At 35.2% G+C, this 19,522-nt stretch overlaps 1 protein-coding gene across 6 annotated transcripts in view; it reads left to right on the top strand.

Annotated features, from left to right (window-relative positions):
• LOC149798135 (NF-kappa-B inhibitor alpha-like) overlaps window positions 1–16,405 on the top strand; it is a 46,971-nt gene extending 30,566 nt beyond the window's left edge. The window contains exons 1-2 of one of the 6 annotated variants that reach the window (XM_089963237.1): window positions 6,411–6,519; window positions 14,518–16,405. In XM_089963237.1, the coding sequence (XP_089819363.1) occupies window positions 14,647–15,258 (612 nt within the window). In that variant the 5' untranslated portion in view covers window positions 6,411–6,519; window positions 14,518–14,646 and the 3' untranslated portion in view covers window positions 15,259–16,405. Of the gene's footprint in view, window positions 1–6,410; window positions 6,520–7,597; window positions 7,747–10,775; window positions 11,112–14,144; window positions 14,234–14,517 lie in introns of those variants that run through there. The other 5 variants (XM_089963234.1, XM_089963236.1, XM_089963233.1 and 2 more) reach the window with 5 other exon arrangements.
• The last annotated feature ends 3,117 nt before the right edge of the window (window positions 16,406–19,522 follow it).

Below are 19,522 nucleotides of genomic sequence, written 5' to 3'. Positions count from 1 at the left end.
CTCGACTTTCTCTAGACTCCTTCAGTTCCTCCTCCACTTTCTCCTCCACGACTGCACTTCTGTTGTCTTCGACTGTTTCGGCTAGTGTCAATTCCGTCTCCAACTCTTACAGACTTGAGACTTAATGGAATCGGAAGTTCTCTGTCCCTAAAAAGCTTCCTTTGAGAACACAAGGACGGTAACTCTTTTTCCTTAGCCCTCACATCTCATACTACACACAGCCTATCATCAGATAATGGCTATTAAATGTCTTTGGTCACGCATTCATTCACATTGAGATACCCATACGTTCTTGTATGGTAAAACAAACGTCATAATACAGGACGGTATCAATTACTTCGTATACATACATCAATAAATTTTGTCACATCAGTACATATTCCTAATCCCGTTTTACTAAACAATATCACAAAAATCAGACGCATTTCTTTACCTTACAACTCATACAATGTATGCAAATATTAAAATATCCATGCTCAAATATATGCATAGGTCCACAGTAACTAATCTTACATACTTACATAAATTATATCATAACGCATTAATACATGCATTGGTTTACTACGAAGTAACCTAGTAGCGAATTGCAAAATTAATTCTGACCACAATCTAATAATCTGCATAATTCTATACGTAAGGCGCAAGCCCATTTCTCAAATACGCATGTAAATGAAACATTACAAAGGTAATTCTATATCCTAGTAATTACAATTATGATGCCGTGATATGCTACATAAATCGAGCAGACAGCTTACTGGCGTTTTCGAAGCTTTGTCTTTCCGTAGAATCTGCCTCTAAGTTCTGCCGCCAGATTACGAGTGGCTTCTTTTCTCGGAGTAAACCCTATTGATCAGCAATCCTTCTACGCGAGTACTAAATTACTCTTTACGATTCGGGAGGTATCGTTAGGGTCTGAATTGTAATCACGTTCTTTGTCTCAATTTTTAATTGGATATCGCTGTGGACCGATCCAATCAAACTTAGAGGACAATGTCCTTCTCGCTGTATGTCAATGTGGGGACGGATGCGAACACGCCTCGTTCACCTGGTGGACATCCTTTTGAACACTGAATTAACATTTAACAGAGGTGTGATAATGGCAAGCCTTTGTTAAGTGATACGACTGGTCCCCTTGGCCAACTCAAGTTTCCGGTCTCTGGCTGGTAATGGTAACCTAGCGTAAGAGTTCAACACTGTCTCCACGGCAATGTTTAGAAATCAAACACAAGGCCTCGGTAATATTCCCAAGACAGGTAAATTATAGCTTATATATGACTCTATAGCTGGGACTGAGCAAACGTGGCAGACGTCATGTCTCTTCTTTCCTAAGACAATCTAGGCGATTACATACAAGATGACCTTCCGCATATCGCGAATTCTTTGTATTTCCTTTCTCGACTGTCCTTTTCACCATCCTTAACTGGAATTTGACGGCTGACTAGGTAATGGGAATGCACTGTATATAGTCGAGGTATCTTTTGTTTTGTTGTGGCCTCTCATCTTGGCTAGCCAATGTTCCGATATGATACTCCTATCTACACCTTGGCGTATCGAGCAGATATTGATGTGCTTTGGGTAGCTGAATTTCAGAGGATGCGGCAACAAAATTAAGTTGTTCAAATTTGAATAATGTTCCTACATTATCGAGAAAAGAGGAGCCCACAATTTGAATGAACTGACAAATAATCAATTTTCCACTGCCAGTCTTTGTTTATACAAATACCTTTCACTCATAAACACATGTAATGGCTTCCTTATTGAACGTAGTCATACTTTCTATGTTAAACTTACAAAGTATCCTTCTGAAGTCAATTGCCTCCACTAGTTTCAGCCGATATACAATGCACCGGTGTTAAACGCTATTGGTTAGTTGGCATTACATTACTAAGGGGGGAAAGTCATGAATTCCAATAGGTGTCGCTAGGACAAAGCACTAAATTATCTGCTCGGTCCGCCAAGGTGTAAATAATGTTATAATATGGGAACGTTGGCTAGCGAAGATGGTGGCTTCTGGGAAGACATTGTTTTTAGTGAATAAATATCATCACATTTTGTACAGCTATGTTAAAAAATAAGTGATTTTTTAATTTAAATTTATAACAAAAATACTGAGAGAAAATAGGACTGCACAACGTAAGTTCTTGAGCGAGGCTTTTATCAAACTTCTTTCAGTTCCCATTTATTTGGCAGGAGTTTTGGTGGCTCATTGGCGAGCTTGCCTGGCTCGCGATTCAAGGGGAACCGTTTGAGCCATGCCACCAGATCAGCTCAGGAGACAACGATGGTCTGATATTGGGTAAGGCACTTTATTCCAATAGCCTCTGAACCAAATAACCCACTTGTGCTGCTATGGAGTAAAACACCAAACGAAACAATCCACAATTTCATTTGACCCCTGTTCTACAGAACGTTGACATGTTTATAAAGTCCGCAGTATTTAGAAGTACACTTCACGTCTAAGTGAAGCAAACAGGATTATCGACCTATCTTTCCCTCCGTAACGTAGACCGCGCGTCTAAACATAAACATTTCATGTCGTTTGTATGCTTACTTATATATATATATATATATATATATATATATATATATATATATATATATATATATATATATATATATATATATATATATATATATATATATATATATATATATAATGTGTGTGTGTGTGTGTGTGTGTGTGTGTGTGCTTCTTCCACTGGATCCAATAATATTTGCTGTCTATCCAGATAGCATAATTTCTTAGCAGTGGTACTAAAGCTGGAACTGTACATTGGAAGAAAGCTCATTATACTCTTTGAATGCGCTCAGGTATGAATTTACAAGCATATGGTATCACGGTACCAATTGTTTTTCCATATACCTCAATGCTAATGTTTTGTGAAATAAATATACTTTCTGTCCTACTTGGGCATGCATGTCACACGCTGTCATATAGAACAATGCTAGATTGTCAATTTGACAATGACATAACCAGGTACTCCATTGCATTTAAGAGAGATAACTCTACTGGAACTAGACAGGGGTAAGAGTTATCTAGTCACAACAAGCACATTTTCAGTCATGTGTACCATATTTTAAAAAAATCATAAAAAATACAAAATATGATCTAGATAGAAATTAACACAAACTCACATGTTGCCAAGAGGCTCAACTTTTTTTTAAGCCAAACAGAAAGTACAAGTCTTACATAATGCACCAATCACAGCTAGTTTTGTTCTTTAATTCTGAATACAATGTTCCATACACCTTAAGCTCCGCCCACCTGGACTTGCGCAATTGGTACCGTTATACCTATAGCAAACCTTAATTTTTCCAATAATCTGTGAAATAGTTCGGGACTGTATAAGTAACAAATATACTTAGTCTCACTTGTGAAAAACAATTTGATGAGGTACTAACCTATGTCTTATATGAATGTGTATAGAAATGTCATTGAGCTGTTTGAACTATTGTTTTCATACTTTTGCTTCACCATCAAAATCATCTTTTGAAATAAAATGAATTCTTTCAACTATGAGTTGTATCTTATTCATATCAGCAATTATTGAACTTCACATAGGTGATATGGGATAAATCACATTATATCATATTATGTAATAACTAGGTCAAAGGTCAATGTACCAAATAGTATGCACCTGTCCTACTTCAAAATGTACAATTCACCTAAAAGAAAGGAATTTATATTTGTTTGGTAGGTGCAGAACTTAACATCAGAGACAGGTGGACATGACCCAATCTTATTATAAAGTATAAGCTTTGACCACTTTACACTATCTACAGATACAAGAGGTCACTAACCACCAGTCCTCACACAAAGGTCCACCTACCCATCCTCTTTGTAACACAAATAGTAAGCTTTCCTCCTTTGTAATGTGAATAAAATTATTTCAATAAGCCAGTCAGTCACCAAATATAGTAAATCGCAGCTTCTAAGTGGTTATGTTTGGATTGGGAGGTGAAATTAGGGGAATAAAATACAGAAAAATGCCAAATATAAACACTAAGTATAGCACATCAAATGGAGTTAAAAACAGGAGGAAAGTGTTTATCTAAAAGGGAGAGGTAGCTTATGATAAAGGAATTAAAGGTGGCAAAATCAGCAATGCGAAAAATGAGAAGTGAAAGTTTGATGACCTTACCTTGGACAAATATATGGGGCAGGGCCCAACAGGTCCAAGGACAGCCCAAAGGCAACTGTGCTATAACATCCCTTACAGGACCCAAATTTCAAGTGAAGTTGTGTTCATTTCCATCTAATATAAAAGGGTGAATAATTTAGATAATATAGATACATATAAAGTATATTTCTTCTACATAAGAATTTAATAATAATTGGCATAAGATAGAGAGAAACTTATCTCAGAGCCAAGCAGAACATACCTTATCAGTTTTTAAACTTGTAAACTTTACTGTGAGAAATTATCAAATTGCTTCTACTTACATTTGCATCAAGATTGAGGGCTATTATAATACTTCACAAATCTTCTCTTTATTTTCATAATCAGTCACTGAAAATGTGAGATTTTATTTCCTTGAAATGTTATGACTTGTGTAAGGGAGATAACTGAATGATATACATAAGGTGTGGTAACCTTGAATACATTATCCATGTAATATAGATGAGTTCATCAACAACCTGTATTAACTTCATTGCAATTAAATTATCTCAAAATACATTACTGACAAAGTGAGAACCTAACATTTAGACTCCTATGTTTAGTGGAGACCTCAAGAGTCATGTAATTTTAATTTCTAAGATGACGCAGCTCTTTCATATCACATAGTTCATATTTTCTACAATGCCGGCATGTAGAGTGAAGCCTTCCATAACCATGCAGATATCATCTCATGCCAATTTGGATTCTTGCAATGGGATGCAAAGTTTCAAGAACAGTGTGGATTTGAATGGAATGAATACGCACTGTGTGACTAAAATGGTTATCATTCTGTAATGTTGGACCAAACATGGAAATTCCACAGGAGCAGCTTGACAGAAAGAAATAGGATTAATTGAAAGTCAATAGTAGATTATAATTGGGCTTATACAAGTGCCAATGGGAAATGCTGACTTAAGGAAACTGTTCTTGTTTGTTGGTATTCACTGCTACTTCAACAAAAGGGAATGCAAGAGAACTGAACTAACTACATGAACAATTTCAAAGCAGGAGAGTGTAAAAAAAAAAAGGGACAATTAGAGCAGGACAATTCAAATCAAAATGGGAAGGAATACCAAATCCTTAATAAATTACCTAAAAATTACTCATGCCAGAACATCCCACATGGTACAAGTGATCTATCTACAAGTGTACTTAGAATGTTCTCTATCCTGGTTTATGGCATGCCTTACAAGAACAAGATAGTTGTTTTTGTACACATGATTTTTCATCTTTTGCAGGTACAATAGCCAATATTTGGCCAAAATCAACTATATTATGTTTACATAACTTATTTTGTTGCATGCATTCCAATCTAGGAGGTAACAGCACATACATAAAGGCATCAGGTAACACAAGTCTATATCTATCATAGCTATAGTTATCAAAAGTCCCCATCCAAAGCCATCTTGTGCTATTTTCTAAAGATTTCATACATTTTATTCTTAAAGAACTTTCAATATTTGACCAAAAGTGTTCAGCATACATTTGTTTTCCTACATCAAACTAGTATAGTTCATAAATGCCGCCCACATGTATGCGTTTCTATGGAAACACTGTGAGGCTATTCTTTCCTTTAGGTATCACGGTACCAATTGTTTTTCCATATACCTCAATGCTAATGTTTTGTGAAATAAATATACTTTCTGTCCTACTTGGGCATGCATGTCACACGCTGTCATATAGAACAATGCTAGATTGTCAATTTGACAATGACATAACCAGGTACTCCATTGCATTTAAGAGAGATAACTCTACTGGAACTAGACAGGGGTAAGAGTTATCTAGTCACAACAAGCACATTTTCAGTCATGTGTACCATATTTTAAAAAAATCATAAAAAATACAAAATATGATCTAGATAGAAATTAACACAAACTCACATGTTGCCAAGAGGCTCAACTTTTTTTTAAGCCAAACAGAAAGTACAAGTCTTACATAATGCACCAATCACAGCTAGTTTTGTTCTTTAATTCTGAATACAATGTTCCATACACCTTAAGCTCCGCCCACCTGGACTTGCGCAATTGGTACCGTTATACCATATGAGAAGGTCCTATGTGAAATGACGCCGTGCAACAATGCTCTGGCAGATTTATTGAATGTCATTACATCATGAAACATTTGACATATTACTAAGATAACATCTTAATATACGTTACTTGAATATAGAGACCCGTGCATGTACATAAACGCGCCTAGTATACCTCTCTCATCAATATGTATTGTTATTGCACTCAACGTATTCACGATCGGGTATACACATTGTCGTGTCTTTCCATGAAGTTAATCGGAAAACATCGAATGAAATAGTGCAGTCCATTCACGGATACCTTAATTGCATTTCAGAGAATTAGTACAGGTGAGAAAGTAATTTTATCACAAAAGGAGAAGAACAAAAGTTAAAAACACTGATCCAGACATATCGTTAAGTATCGATTTTTGTGAGGGATGGGGTGGCGAGGTGCGTAAACAAGTAGACAGTAGGTCTGAGGAACAGAATCCTTGTTTTAAGCCCTTGGGGCAAAGATCTCCGAAAGATCCTGCATTTTAAACGTTTCTATTGCATGCTTTTAACCATGTAACCATAAAGAAAACTTCCTCTAGAAATCGTTCCAATTGTTTCGTGATAATCTTGGGATGGAGAAAAGGGGCTAACCTCCTCCCCTCCCGCCCACTCCCATCTCTCTAAATAATTATCATCATGTGAAACAAACCAATTCCTTCCAATATTTTTAATTTCAAGCAATTATTTCCTTACACTAAATTTTGTTTATTCGATGATATTTAAATTTACCTAGCTTTCCATTATGTAATATCCTTTTTTCAACAGCACTTTATGCAGTTGCACAAGGTAAGCTAACATTTTCTATTCAACTATTTACGGACTATTTCAGGCCTTGTACTAAAGTAAAATTCGGATCCAATTAAAAATACATAGATCCAGATCTAACGTCGCATAATGCGTAGCCAAAGCTGGGTCTATGAAGCGTAATCTATGGAACAAAGCATAATCTATGTTACTTGCGGTTATATCCGACTCAACCGCGGATCTATACAGTAAATATATCATTTTGCAGTACCTAAAACATACTTTATAACACGATATTCAAATAAATTTATTACCTGCATTGATTGTTTGAATATATGATTGTGTTTTCAAGTGTGCCAATATTGCGAAACAATGGATACATGTCGTTTCTGTTGTTAAAGGGGTACGTTCAAGCTGAAAGATCAAATAAGTTAGTGGAGAAAAATCATTGGCACCCTTTGATTTTCCGTAACACGATACATCGGTTGTGGGGTCGATATTAGGGATAGATCATGTGTTACACTCGTGTGGAATAATGATCAAACATAGGGCACTTAAACAACGTAGCAATTGTAGCTATTCCGACCATGTTGACTTTGAACCTAAAACTTACGAGTGTGGGGAATTTGAAGTTATTCCTCTTTCATTTTTCTTCGCCAAGTGGTCTGTGTCATTACATCGATCCTTTTGAATTTATCTCCATTTGTGTGTACGTACAAGATATTCCGTTACTCCTCATACAATGTTGGTGATACAAACTTGAAACAACGGAAATCTGTGAGTGATCTTTGTGGACCTGTTCATTTTCTTGTTTACTTTTAAACCCTCGCCACCAGTGGTATTGGGGAAATTCCTGCAGATCCACAAACCCCTTAAAAATGCTCATGGTTATCGATTATTATTATTAGTATTAGTATTAGTATTATTATTATTAATGTGATTCGTTGAAATGTTATGGTTAAAAAATCCAATAAGGTAGTCTGTAAAGGTATATATATATATATATAACGCATTATATGACATCTTTTTGTGGCGCCAAGAGGTGATGATAATTGTATATATAATTGTTAACCAGTTTTATATTATATAAAAAATAAAAATTATACTTAAGACTTATTTCTGGCACAGAGATGGGAATGGGGACCGTTGTTTGTCGTGTTTTCATAAAAACCTGTCAGATCAGATCCTTACTGCATAAAACTGTCTAACATTAATTTATACCACCCAATGCACCTGTGGAAGGTGGCTGAGGGATGGTGCATCTTTTTGGACAGTATATTAAAATAAATATGTCATTTTCTTTAATCTACTATGCCACGGTATAAATCGAGCAAAGTAATGTATATTGCAGACAGACAGTGACTGCCTAACAATTCATTGGCTTTAAACATTAGTTATCATATACAGTCATATCTCGTTTATCTGACACAAATGTCATTTAATGTCGGATGAAGATCATTGTCGGTTAAAGGGTTCCCATTGTTTTGCATAGTATAAAAGCAATGTTACGATTAACGGACGCCAGAAAAAGACTAGACTCTACGTACAAACCACTAGGTAATGTAGGATAACGGTTTGGAAACATTTTTTGGAGATTTTCAGAGATGCGTTGTTTTACATCTATGGATCCCGTGTACGTAGATCAACTGAATAAATCGATTAATCATGAAAAATTGTGCAGATTTTTGCTCGTCTCGATGAATCATTAGATCAACTCGGATAGACAATCTCGCGGTGTCCTTGATCAATGTACATTTTTAAACTACATCCCTCAGCACGATATAAACTTGTGTTGTGTCATAAAACATGAAAACACATTACTACTAATACTACTAAGATGAAACGCAGGCCCGGTCCTAGGATGTGGGGGGCCCAAGGCAGCAAGCGATGAGCGCGGGGCCCCAAGTAAAAAAAAAATGCATTGCCTGAAAGCGCGGGGCCCAAGGAGGTTGCCTCGTTCGGCTTGTTCTAGGGCCGGGCCTGCGGAAAAGCGCTAAATGCAAGTTCCTCTTTGGTTAAATGTGACCTCTGCCTTGATCTACAATCTGTGTTTCGACATGCACACAGGTAAAATTTTAATTTCATTTAATAATAGATGCCTCGTTCTCTCTCACTTTTTCCGTTAGCAACTGTCACTCTACCTGATAAAGTAGGGCCCTCTGATTGTAGTCTTATTCAACACCAAAAGACGCCTATTAATATATTGCAAACAGTATTTACATAAATTATGTCCGTAATCTCCACTGTCGTTTCGACTTGAATGGGGTGTGAACATTTCCTTAACATTTCGTACCATCCAAACAGAGGCGAAGAACTCGACCTTTTATGAGGCTCGGTGCAAATTACTGGTATAAAAAACACGAATAATAAAACAGCCATTATTCCAGTAGACAGAGCCGATTCGTGTTACATAACACCCATGATTTAGACTTTTCTATGCCCAAAAATGAATACCTTTCAAAAATGAGGTATGTATTCGGTTTTGGATGTTAGTATTGTAGTCACGCACATTAAGAATTTAACATTGTTGTCGTAAAACAACTGTGGAAGAGTACTGTAAAGATTCTAAAAATTGTATTAATATTTTTGCACAATTGTTACCTTTGAGCATTATTTGGAACAAAATACCGTATTGTCCTTTTGTCCAGACGTTTTTGTCCAGACGTTTTCTGTCATTGTGTTATCAGTACTGACCTGCATGGTTTTGCAATGTTTTTTTATTCTTCTGTTTATGATACGAAAAAGTCGAAAATGTTATAATGTATTTTGATATGTTTTTTTAAAAAAAGAAAACAGTATTTTCCCCTCTCCTCTTTGTATTGTCAAACACATAATGGAATTGGGAAAATTGAATACTATGAGAAATATTATAGACAGATACTGGTAGTTGTCATAACCGAATGCCTCGTTTTTTACATGAATGCTTCTTATTTCTTTCTTGTCTTTCAAAAGTTTGCAAATATCACACACACACACACACACACACGCCATCACCTTGTGGGGTCACAGACAGAGTGCAGTTATCGAATTTGATCTTTAAAAAAAAATGCCGCTTTCACACACCGGCCATCATTTTCTCGCGCTTACTGAAGGAAAATAATTAAATAAAAAAAAAAAAAAAAAACATGAGAATGCACTAATCTACGTTAAGTGTTCATACACTAAACAAAATGTGTAAGGGGTCTTTTTAACAACCTGGCTACAAAGAGATGGGCTGTCAGTAAAAGTCAAGTACTTTTCAGACGTTTGACGCAAACAAAAAGTCAGCCAGCGGTCTATCAAATAAACAGTTTAGAAGGTGAAATGAGGTGTGTGAAAATATGTATTGAATGGAAAGTCATTAAAAAACATTTGGAAAGGAGGGTGGATCTAACATAATATACTACTTTAGGTTCATTCTTATACAGATATTTAAAATTTTTACCTAGTTTAAATCAACTTAATCCAATCATGTAAATACGGGGATTCAAATAAAGAAAAATGATTGACAAACGTGCTCTGAAGATCTAACATTTAACTTACGTATTTAATAATGCACGTGTTCTTTCTTTTAGCTTCTAGAGTTACTTTCCCATAGCACCTTAAACAATAAAAACGCTTAGCACATTGACCTTGCTTTTCAGAACTAGACCAGGTTTCTCCGTCCGTAATAATAAAATACAACCCGTCTACAGTTTGATAAGAAATATGTGGTGAAATAAATGAAGTTGAATTGCTTACGTTGTCTTAGGCACATATTTGTATTTGTATTTAGTTATGTCATGTACTAAATATTGCAGTTATATGCACCAGCTTACAGAAACATGAGAACTTTAATATGGATACGTACGGTAACTCATTGACTTGTAGAAGTTAATTTGAAGTCTATGGACTGTTTTCTCTTTCTGTCAAGTCATACTATTGCTTAGTTTATTTCGTGGTATCGATACTCTTCAACAATGTTTACCGGCGGATCTGGAAAACTCACTTCATTGTAAGGGAACAGTTTAGTAATAAATGTCTGGTTTTGTTATCATACAGCTTACATACCGCCATACATGCTAAATATTGCTAAGGGTTTGTGATATAAAGCTGTAGATTTCCGCATTTTGTGTCTGCGAGTGTTACTTGAGTGTATGTTACATCTTTCAGGGATCGAAAAGGTACGTACAATACAATTTATTATCGGATATTTGGAAAATATAACATTTCAATGATATCTTTTTCAGTAGTGACCAAATTTCAAATCTTTCTTGGGTCAGTCAGAATTATCGTTATGAACCGTAAACCACGTCACAACCTTTTGTAGCCATGCGATTTTTTCCAATGCTCTCGAAGAATGTTTCATTATTAGTCACAGTTTATATGATATTTGATTAACATTTATTTTAAACATGTTCTAATTAGTAATGTATCTACACTTGACGACTCAGAAATTTGTATGGATTAGTTAATGAAATAACGGAAACATGATAACACGGACAAGTACTTATACATGTTTAGGAAGCTGTAACATGCAAAGACGAAACGAGCGCGTTACCAGTATGCTATCCAAGCTCTTCATTCTGTCTACTTTGTGCTGTCACTACACTGAGACAATCAAATGTCGCTGCAGCTTTTCTCTAATTTTTCCTGGCGACTTACTGACCAGTGAAAAACGATGCTTGCATTCAATCAAAGGCAGCATTCAATCCAAACAGAAAATACAAAATATTTATGTAGGTTCATCTCTTATCTTTTGCCTTGTATCACAAACTGAACAGGTGTGATTGGACGGATCCAGAAAGTTCACTTGCATGAAAAATTATTTAATTTAAATGTGACTATTTCCAGAAAATGCCACATGCGTTTACTGATTTAAAAAACAACAAGTGTGTGTGTGTGTGTGTGTGTGTGTGTGTGTGTGTGTGTGTGTAAGTTATTATCTAGCACAAGTAAAACTGTAATGGTGTATCTAAACTTTGAAATCATGTTCTGGATTTCATCAAAAATGCAGAAAAATTAAGGAAATATACCGGGAACTTACTGTAGTAATGCATGAAAGAACACATGTCTGGTATGACGAAATTAAGTTATCAGTTTTTGATAGAATCACCGAATGGCATGCGTAGTAGACATACGCTGAAGCTAAACTGTTCCGATCTAAGGACTGTGTAGTTCATTATGAGACAGCTTAAATTTATGTATCATAATTGTAAGAAAACAAAAATAAAATGAAAACTTAATTATTCACCTACTTCAACCCGTGTCCTTGATTCTATCTTTTATACTCTCGTATAAATCGCGTCCAACTCCAAATAGACCCTAATTTGTCGGCACATTATGCGATCAGGGTAAATGTTGTTTATTTTACCAATTTGTCCTACTAAACTTCTTAAGGTGTGACAGGAGGAAGGCTGAGGATGTGGGGGGGGGGTCTATATGGCTCATTTGATGATTTCTGGCGATATGAGGGACTTCATTAATCATTAATAGGACTTCATTAATCATAATAGGACTTCGTTAATCATAATAGGACTTCATTAATCATAATATAGCATACTGACTGTATTGTTACCAGACATTATTGCATTATGGAATGCAGTGATTGTCTCTAGATGAAAATGGTCAGATATTTTATTTTAAAGATTCTCTCTCGCACACAAGACACACACACAGACACAAGACACACGAAAATACACACACACACACACGTGCGCGCGCGATTACCATGACGCTTATTGAATCGGATAAGTAATTTTAGAGTGTGTTATCCATATATGTATTAAGCGTTTCTAAGGCCACATCAGACTGATAAATCTACAATAAGATATTTGATCAATGTCGTTTAAGACTCGAGAAGTGATAAAATAATAAGGATATAAGTATTTAGTGAGAAAGTTAACTTAACAATACCAGTTGTGAGTTGTAGTGATGATTTTAAAACAAACAGACGAAAGAAGTGGAGACATTACATAATGCATGCATGTATTTTATATTTGATAACAATCGATAGATAGGTATCAACAGGATGCGGTTGAGATATATATATATATATATATATATATATATATATATATATATATATATATATATATATATATATATATATATATATATATATATATATATATATAATTAGCACACACCAGTTACGTTCGTAAACCTCTACTTTAGACAACATTTGAAGGTAATAAATTAATATTGAGAAAATTTCATCTTTAATTAAGACATTTTAAAGTTATCAGAAAAGAAATGTTTACAGAAATGTTTGAAGGTAATAAAATTATATTGAGAAAATTTCATTTTTGTCAAGACATTTTAACGTTATCAGAAAAGAAATGTTTCAAGAAATAATTTATTTTTACACCAGAAAATTTAATGATATATTAACAAAAGGAATCCTGTTTTTCTAATATTGTTTCACTTACTTTTATTACTTATTCCCTCGCGAGTATTCGGTTTATACATTTTTGTCTGGCTAAAATATAACCATTTAGAACATAAATATTTAATAAAATTTAAACACTTGTGATTTCAGGGACTATTTTGGAAAAGCTGTTACATTATTTCACCTGATCACGTTCATGTTTCAGAAATGCACAGGCTATTAAAATACATCACATGTGCACCTAAAAGTAGAACGGGCTGACGTACACTATTATTATGTCGCATGAACCCTGAATGCTCGAACATAACTTTGTGATATATTGAAGAAATATTATATACCTTCAAATAAATATTACCTTGCATGAAATGTCTTTATCGGTACTTTACCCCTCATAAAATTTCTATGACGGATTTTTACCAGACATAAAATATCTTTGTCGGTGGTTTCGTATACTGATCCAATGAAGGCATTCTGTTCTATTGGAGAAAGGGGAAGCATACCAACTTTTATGATTAATTTGGGTCAGAGTAAACACAAGCAATTCGGTTTCTGACTGTAGAGTCTTTATGGAACACATACTAGCATATAATTAATTTGCAATTTTACGCCGGGATTAGAAACGGTATTTTCTACCTAAGCATGGGGTCTACAAGCTGTGAAAACTTCGTGAAAATGATTTTTGTATGGGAGGGATTCTTGACATATGTTTACTTGATGCACTTTGTTTGCCTCACACAGAGAATTTATGTAAGAAACGAGGGCGGATAAATGTTAATTTAATATGTCAGAAAAGTCCTCAATACATTGGGTTCATAAAGTATTAAGTGCAGAGGTTTCTTTCACCTGATCAGGCATGAGAGATCCTATATCATTATCATACAGCAATAGTGTATCGATCTGAGGAAACCAACTGCTGTAAGTCATGGACGTTCCATATCGCTTAGCAGAAACAATTTATTTTATTTAGCTTTAGCTGAGATGTGAAATTAGGCAGCTGAATATTTCAGATTTTTAGACATCGATGTACTCGTCAATTTCATCAACATATTTTGTATTGAAGATAAATTTATCAACATGATTTTATTGAAAATACTACATAACGAAAGACTTGTTTGTAAAGGGAAATACATGCATTGATTTATTTATACAGTTTCATTATTGCGTTATAGCACATTCAAACTTTCTTTCTCTCCTTTCAGAATATAGCCGAGATAATCGACGGAAGAGGATTATTTGACGTATGAAGATCGTAATTTGGGCATCCATTTGCGAAGACTTCATCTGAAATGAAATATTTGTGTGACTGAAATTTACGAAAGAAAACGATCATGTCAGGGCAAGACGATGAACGCTTTATTCACGAATCCTTGGTGGGCTATAATCTTCCAACCGAATCATTGTGGGAAATGAGACGGATTCTAGAAAAGAGATGCAGGGTGAAGTTTTCGTTAGGTTTGTCGCCTGAGGGGCGAATAGCCATGCAACAAGCCATGGAAGACGGTCCAGGGGCCAGAAGAAGCGCAAAAAGTGGGAAATCTAGAAGCGGTCAGACGAGAGAAGCGGACGATAAAAGCAAAGGAAAGGACAAGAATAAGGAAAAAAGATCTGAGAAATCTGCAGTTAAAAAGCATCTGACATTCTCTGACTCGTTTAAAAAGTCCACCGTACGACTTGAAGGTGACATTACAGACACAAATTATTCTGAGTTAAAAATGAAGAAACGTGGAATTGGCGGAAAACCCGAGACAGCCCTTGAGACGATAGAGATCGTGAACTATGATGACAAAGACCATGATGTTCTCGCCATCGAGACAACGACAAAATTAAATTCAATAGAGAAGTGTGAAGTTTGGATGGAGGTCAGTGACCAGTCCGTCCCTGTCACCCCCTCCCCTGAATCAGCTCGGTCTACAAAGATCATTGAAACTTCTAACTCCTAACAAAACACAGTAATGGACTTTTACAAATATTTAATAGTTCTTGTCGATAAATGCAGTTGGTCAAAGACGAAATTACACTTAAAACTGACAAACGTTTTCTTCACATTATACTTTAAAATAGTGAAGTAGCATCAAGGACCGAGTTAGATATAGCAACTATTGCATTTTTTCCACAACGCTGTGCTGTTTAAATGAATTGCAGCGTTTATTTCGAGTTGAGTATGAACATTTCAACAGTCCGAATTCATTGACGTCGTGAGATTTAAGTGTTCAGACTGTATGATTTAATGGAATACCGTGAACAGAGTTTTATTTATCTGCTGGAAGCATGGCTGGCCCGGGTGTTCAACTCATGTACATATATATACAAGTCCTCCATTTCAAGATAATATAAATTTTCAATGGACATTTTATTTCATGAAGTACTGCACCGGGTATATGGAAATAGTCTGGTCTGAATAATAGAGATATTGTACTTAGAAGATATTGCACATGGCGTGTGCTAAATAGCACGTGAAGAATACTTAAACTCGTTTTTTTCTGAAATATTTTGCAGGATGTATACCAGGCAGTATGGAAAGAATACTTACACATAATGTATTTCATGAAATATTGTACAGGGCGTATACCAGGTAGTATGGAAAGAATATTTACAAATAATGTATTTTATTAAATGTTTTACAGGGTGTATACCAAATAATGTGGAAAGAATTCTTACACATAAATGTATTTTATGAAATGTTGTACAGGGTGTATACCAGATAGTATGAAAAGAATACTTACACATAATGTATTTCATGAAATATTGTACGGGGTGTATACCAGATAATATGGAAAGAATAATTACATATAAATGCATTTCATGAAATATAGTACAGAATGTATACCTAATAGCATGGAAAGAATAGTTACTCATATTATGTATTTCATTATATATTTGAAAAGAGCTTATGCCAAATAGCAGGTGAGGAATGCTTTCATAAATTGTATTTCATGGCATATTGCATAGAGTGTATGCCAAATAGCAAGGGCCAATACTTCCATAAATTGTATTTCAAGGCATATTGTACAGTATATGTCAAACAGCTTTAAAAGAATACTTCTGCATAAATGTAGTTTTGGTATGTGAATACAAAATTATGTACGACGAGTATCGTTGACCTTTTCTGTCATTTCATGACTTCTTACAACAACGAAAGAATTGTGGTTTTCATTGACATATTAAAAGCAATTCAACTTATAAACCGTGATAGTTGCTTGTTAAAGGGATCACGTAAGATTCGGTTCGAGAGATGGTAGTTCTAGTAAATGAAGTTAGATATAAACTTTGTGATGGTTCGTGGTAGTAGTTTCCAGTTCTTCCAAGTCTTCGACCATCCATGTTCGATGGAAAGATATTTTGATCCTTGTACAGATATATTACAATAATTGATTCGATGCGCAGAAGGGAAGGGGTTGTACTTATTTTATCGTGTGCATAGCGAATTTAATAAATTCAATGACTGTTAGCAATCGGATTTGGTTTGTCTTGATGTCCGACGGCACAGCAACACAAGTAGGTTATTCAGTGCCGAGGCAGTAGCAGTAAAGTGCCCTGCCCAAGGACAAAATACGATGGCCAGTTTTCTCTAATCTTATGGTAGGAATCTAACCACTGCATGCAAACCACTGAGCAGCCGCATGTCTTGTTCTCGTTTGTTGCATCTTACAATGTGCAGGAGGGTGCATCAGGTCTTTATATTCCCAGCACAACATGGGGTGTGGGTGGGGTGGGTATCAAGCAAGATAACTAAAACGGAACACTGAACACCCTAAGCGAACTTTCCATCAAGATTTTAAGTAGAAATACAGACTCATCACGAGGATAGCTGATTTCTTAATGAATCTGATATATATATATATATATATATATATATATATATATATATATATATATATATATATATATATATATATATATTGTTTTCATTGATAATTGCAATGAAAATCACTTACGTTCCCGATGTGCTGTTTAAAAGATAACACTTTTGTACCCTACAAAACGGGTTTAAATTTCAAAGCTGAAAATTTTGTCGTAATTGTTTTACTTTTTCTTCGAAATATGTGCAGGTGTCACGTATTTGTTGTTTGGTGCTTATACCTATTACATCGTGAGATAACCGTGTTAAAGTTCGCAATGCGCCTCTTTGCAGTACGTGAAATAATTGGTTCCTTAAAATTCATGAGTATTGTGTAAATGGAGGAAGCGAATGTACACAATAATCATGATTGATACGGTGACTTAAGTTATATGTGCTCACGTTCATTCGTGTCCTGGTAGTAATTTACGTTTTAGATAAAATGTCTAGTTCCAATAAGGAAAGCATTCTATGATATATTTTGAGTCCACGGACATAGCGATTGTACCGTATTTTAGGGACCATAAAATGTAAACATTTAATTAGGTAGAAAATTGGAGATCTTGTAGGCAGAGAGCCCGTAGATAACATCAAATAAAACACCTATTTCTGCACTGCGGTCAAAATAGTGGATTCTTAATTGTTTCACCATGAACATCTTTACCAATAATTCACTAGTAATTCACATTCGATAGTCCTGGACTCTAATTCGACAATATTCTTGCCGCTTATTTTGATGGCTTAACTTTACATCTCACTGGACAGGTTTGGGGTCAATTTTCACTGGACTAAGAGAGTTGCGTTAAAAGAGAACAACCGTACAGGAGAGTTGCAAATAACCAACGATTTTTGCCGAAAGTCATTCTGGTCAGATATTAATTAGGGTCTTCAGGTTGATTTCGGGTACAGTGAACGATTTTACACTGAACCAACATAACAATAACCCCTCTTTAACTGAGTTAACTTCTATTTTAAATATTTTCCCTGACAAGGTGACTGAAAACAAACAATCCTGAGCCCTTTGTATGGATGAAATTCACTGTTGAATTTGAGATATGGCATCGGTAGCAAACAAACGTAAACACCAAAAACCACGATGGCTGTTCATTTAAAGCCAAAGTGGTGCATTTGATTTTCCTGTGCTAGGCTAAATGTCAAACCTAGTTACCAAACAAACAACTCTGTTTGCACGTCAGACTGAAAGTAAATGTAAACCAAAATGCAGATGTGGTTTATGTGTGAACTTATAAACGCAAAACTCCGGCTCATTAGCTTCATGCCCTCTACCTTAAAAACAGGGGAGCGTCAAAATACTAAACTATCCAGTGAGACCTGAAGAATTTATATACAAGTGTGGCAAGTAGAAAACAAAGCTCAGGTAGAAATTTTCTGCAATTGTTTATACAACGCCATCCTACATAGTTAAAAGCTCTAGATGGTTTGTTTCCTGTTATATATTGCATTTTCTAAATATCCATAAGATGTCCTTTGGAACAACGGCTACGAGACTCGATCATACTTTATATTTCATCATACCGTACTTTTTAAGACTCTGATAAGGTTGATATGTATACGTCTCTGCCTTTAAAAGCTCTATAGCATCTGTTGCGCATGACTCCTGTGAAAATCTCTTACGAATTAACAGCTAAAAGCACCACTTGTGTTAAGCTCCGTATGTAGGATTGAACTTTTTGTTAGTGGAATGGTTAACAAACTATGTATAACAACGACTCAAAGATCAATACATACCAGCTTGGGCACCCAACATCAATACGTCATCAAAAGGTCTTAATCACAGGTTATTTAAAACTATGTCTAAAAACTTATTTAAGTTTAGAACTGCAAATCATAGGTTTTCCGTTGAAACTGATAGATCGGCTAACGTTCTACCGTAAGATATTGCACACCGTCAGTCTCAAGAAATGGTGGATGAATATCACTATCTTCGGTCATGTTGACAATTGCATGATGAGAGACTTAAATTTACACTACTTTTCACTTCCATGATCTACATTCATACATATAATGGAATATAAGTACCATACGACTCTTTACAAATATTGCCAGGCTTTTAAATTGTGTTTTCCAAATCTCTTTTAAGCATTATGTAATAACATCACACGCTATATTCATGTAATAACATCACACGCTATATTCATGTAATAACATCACACGCTATATTCATGTAATAACATCACACGCTATATTCATGTTCTTTTTCGTATATACCTCACATGTTGTAAACTTTACATCCCGAATGTAATAAAGTCTTGTCTCTTCTTGGAATGTATGCTATTCTTGACCATGAGGTATACAAGAAAAAGACAAATTGCGAAGCTATCCGGTAAGACATTATCTATGGGATT

This window comes from Sinohyriopsis cumingii, chromosome 6, assembly GCF_028554795.1.
Source record: "Sinohyriopsis cumingii isolate HCF-2022 chromosome 6, ASM2855479v2, whole genome shotgun sequence".
Taxonomy (NCBI): Eukaryota; Metazoa; Mollusca; class Bivalvia; order Unionida; family Unionidae; genus Sinohyriopsis; species Sinohyriopsis cumingii.
The sequence above is the reverse complement of the archived record's forward strand: the minus strand, read 5'-3'. Positions and strand labels throughout refer to the sequence as shown.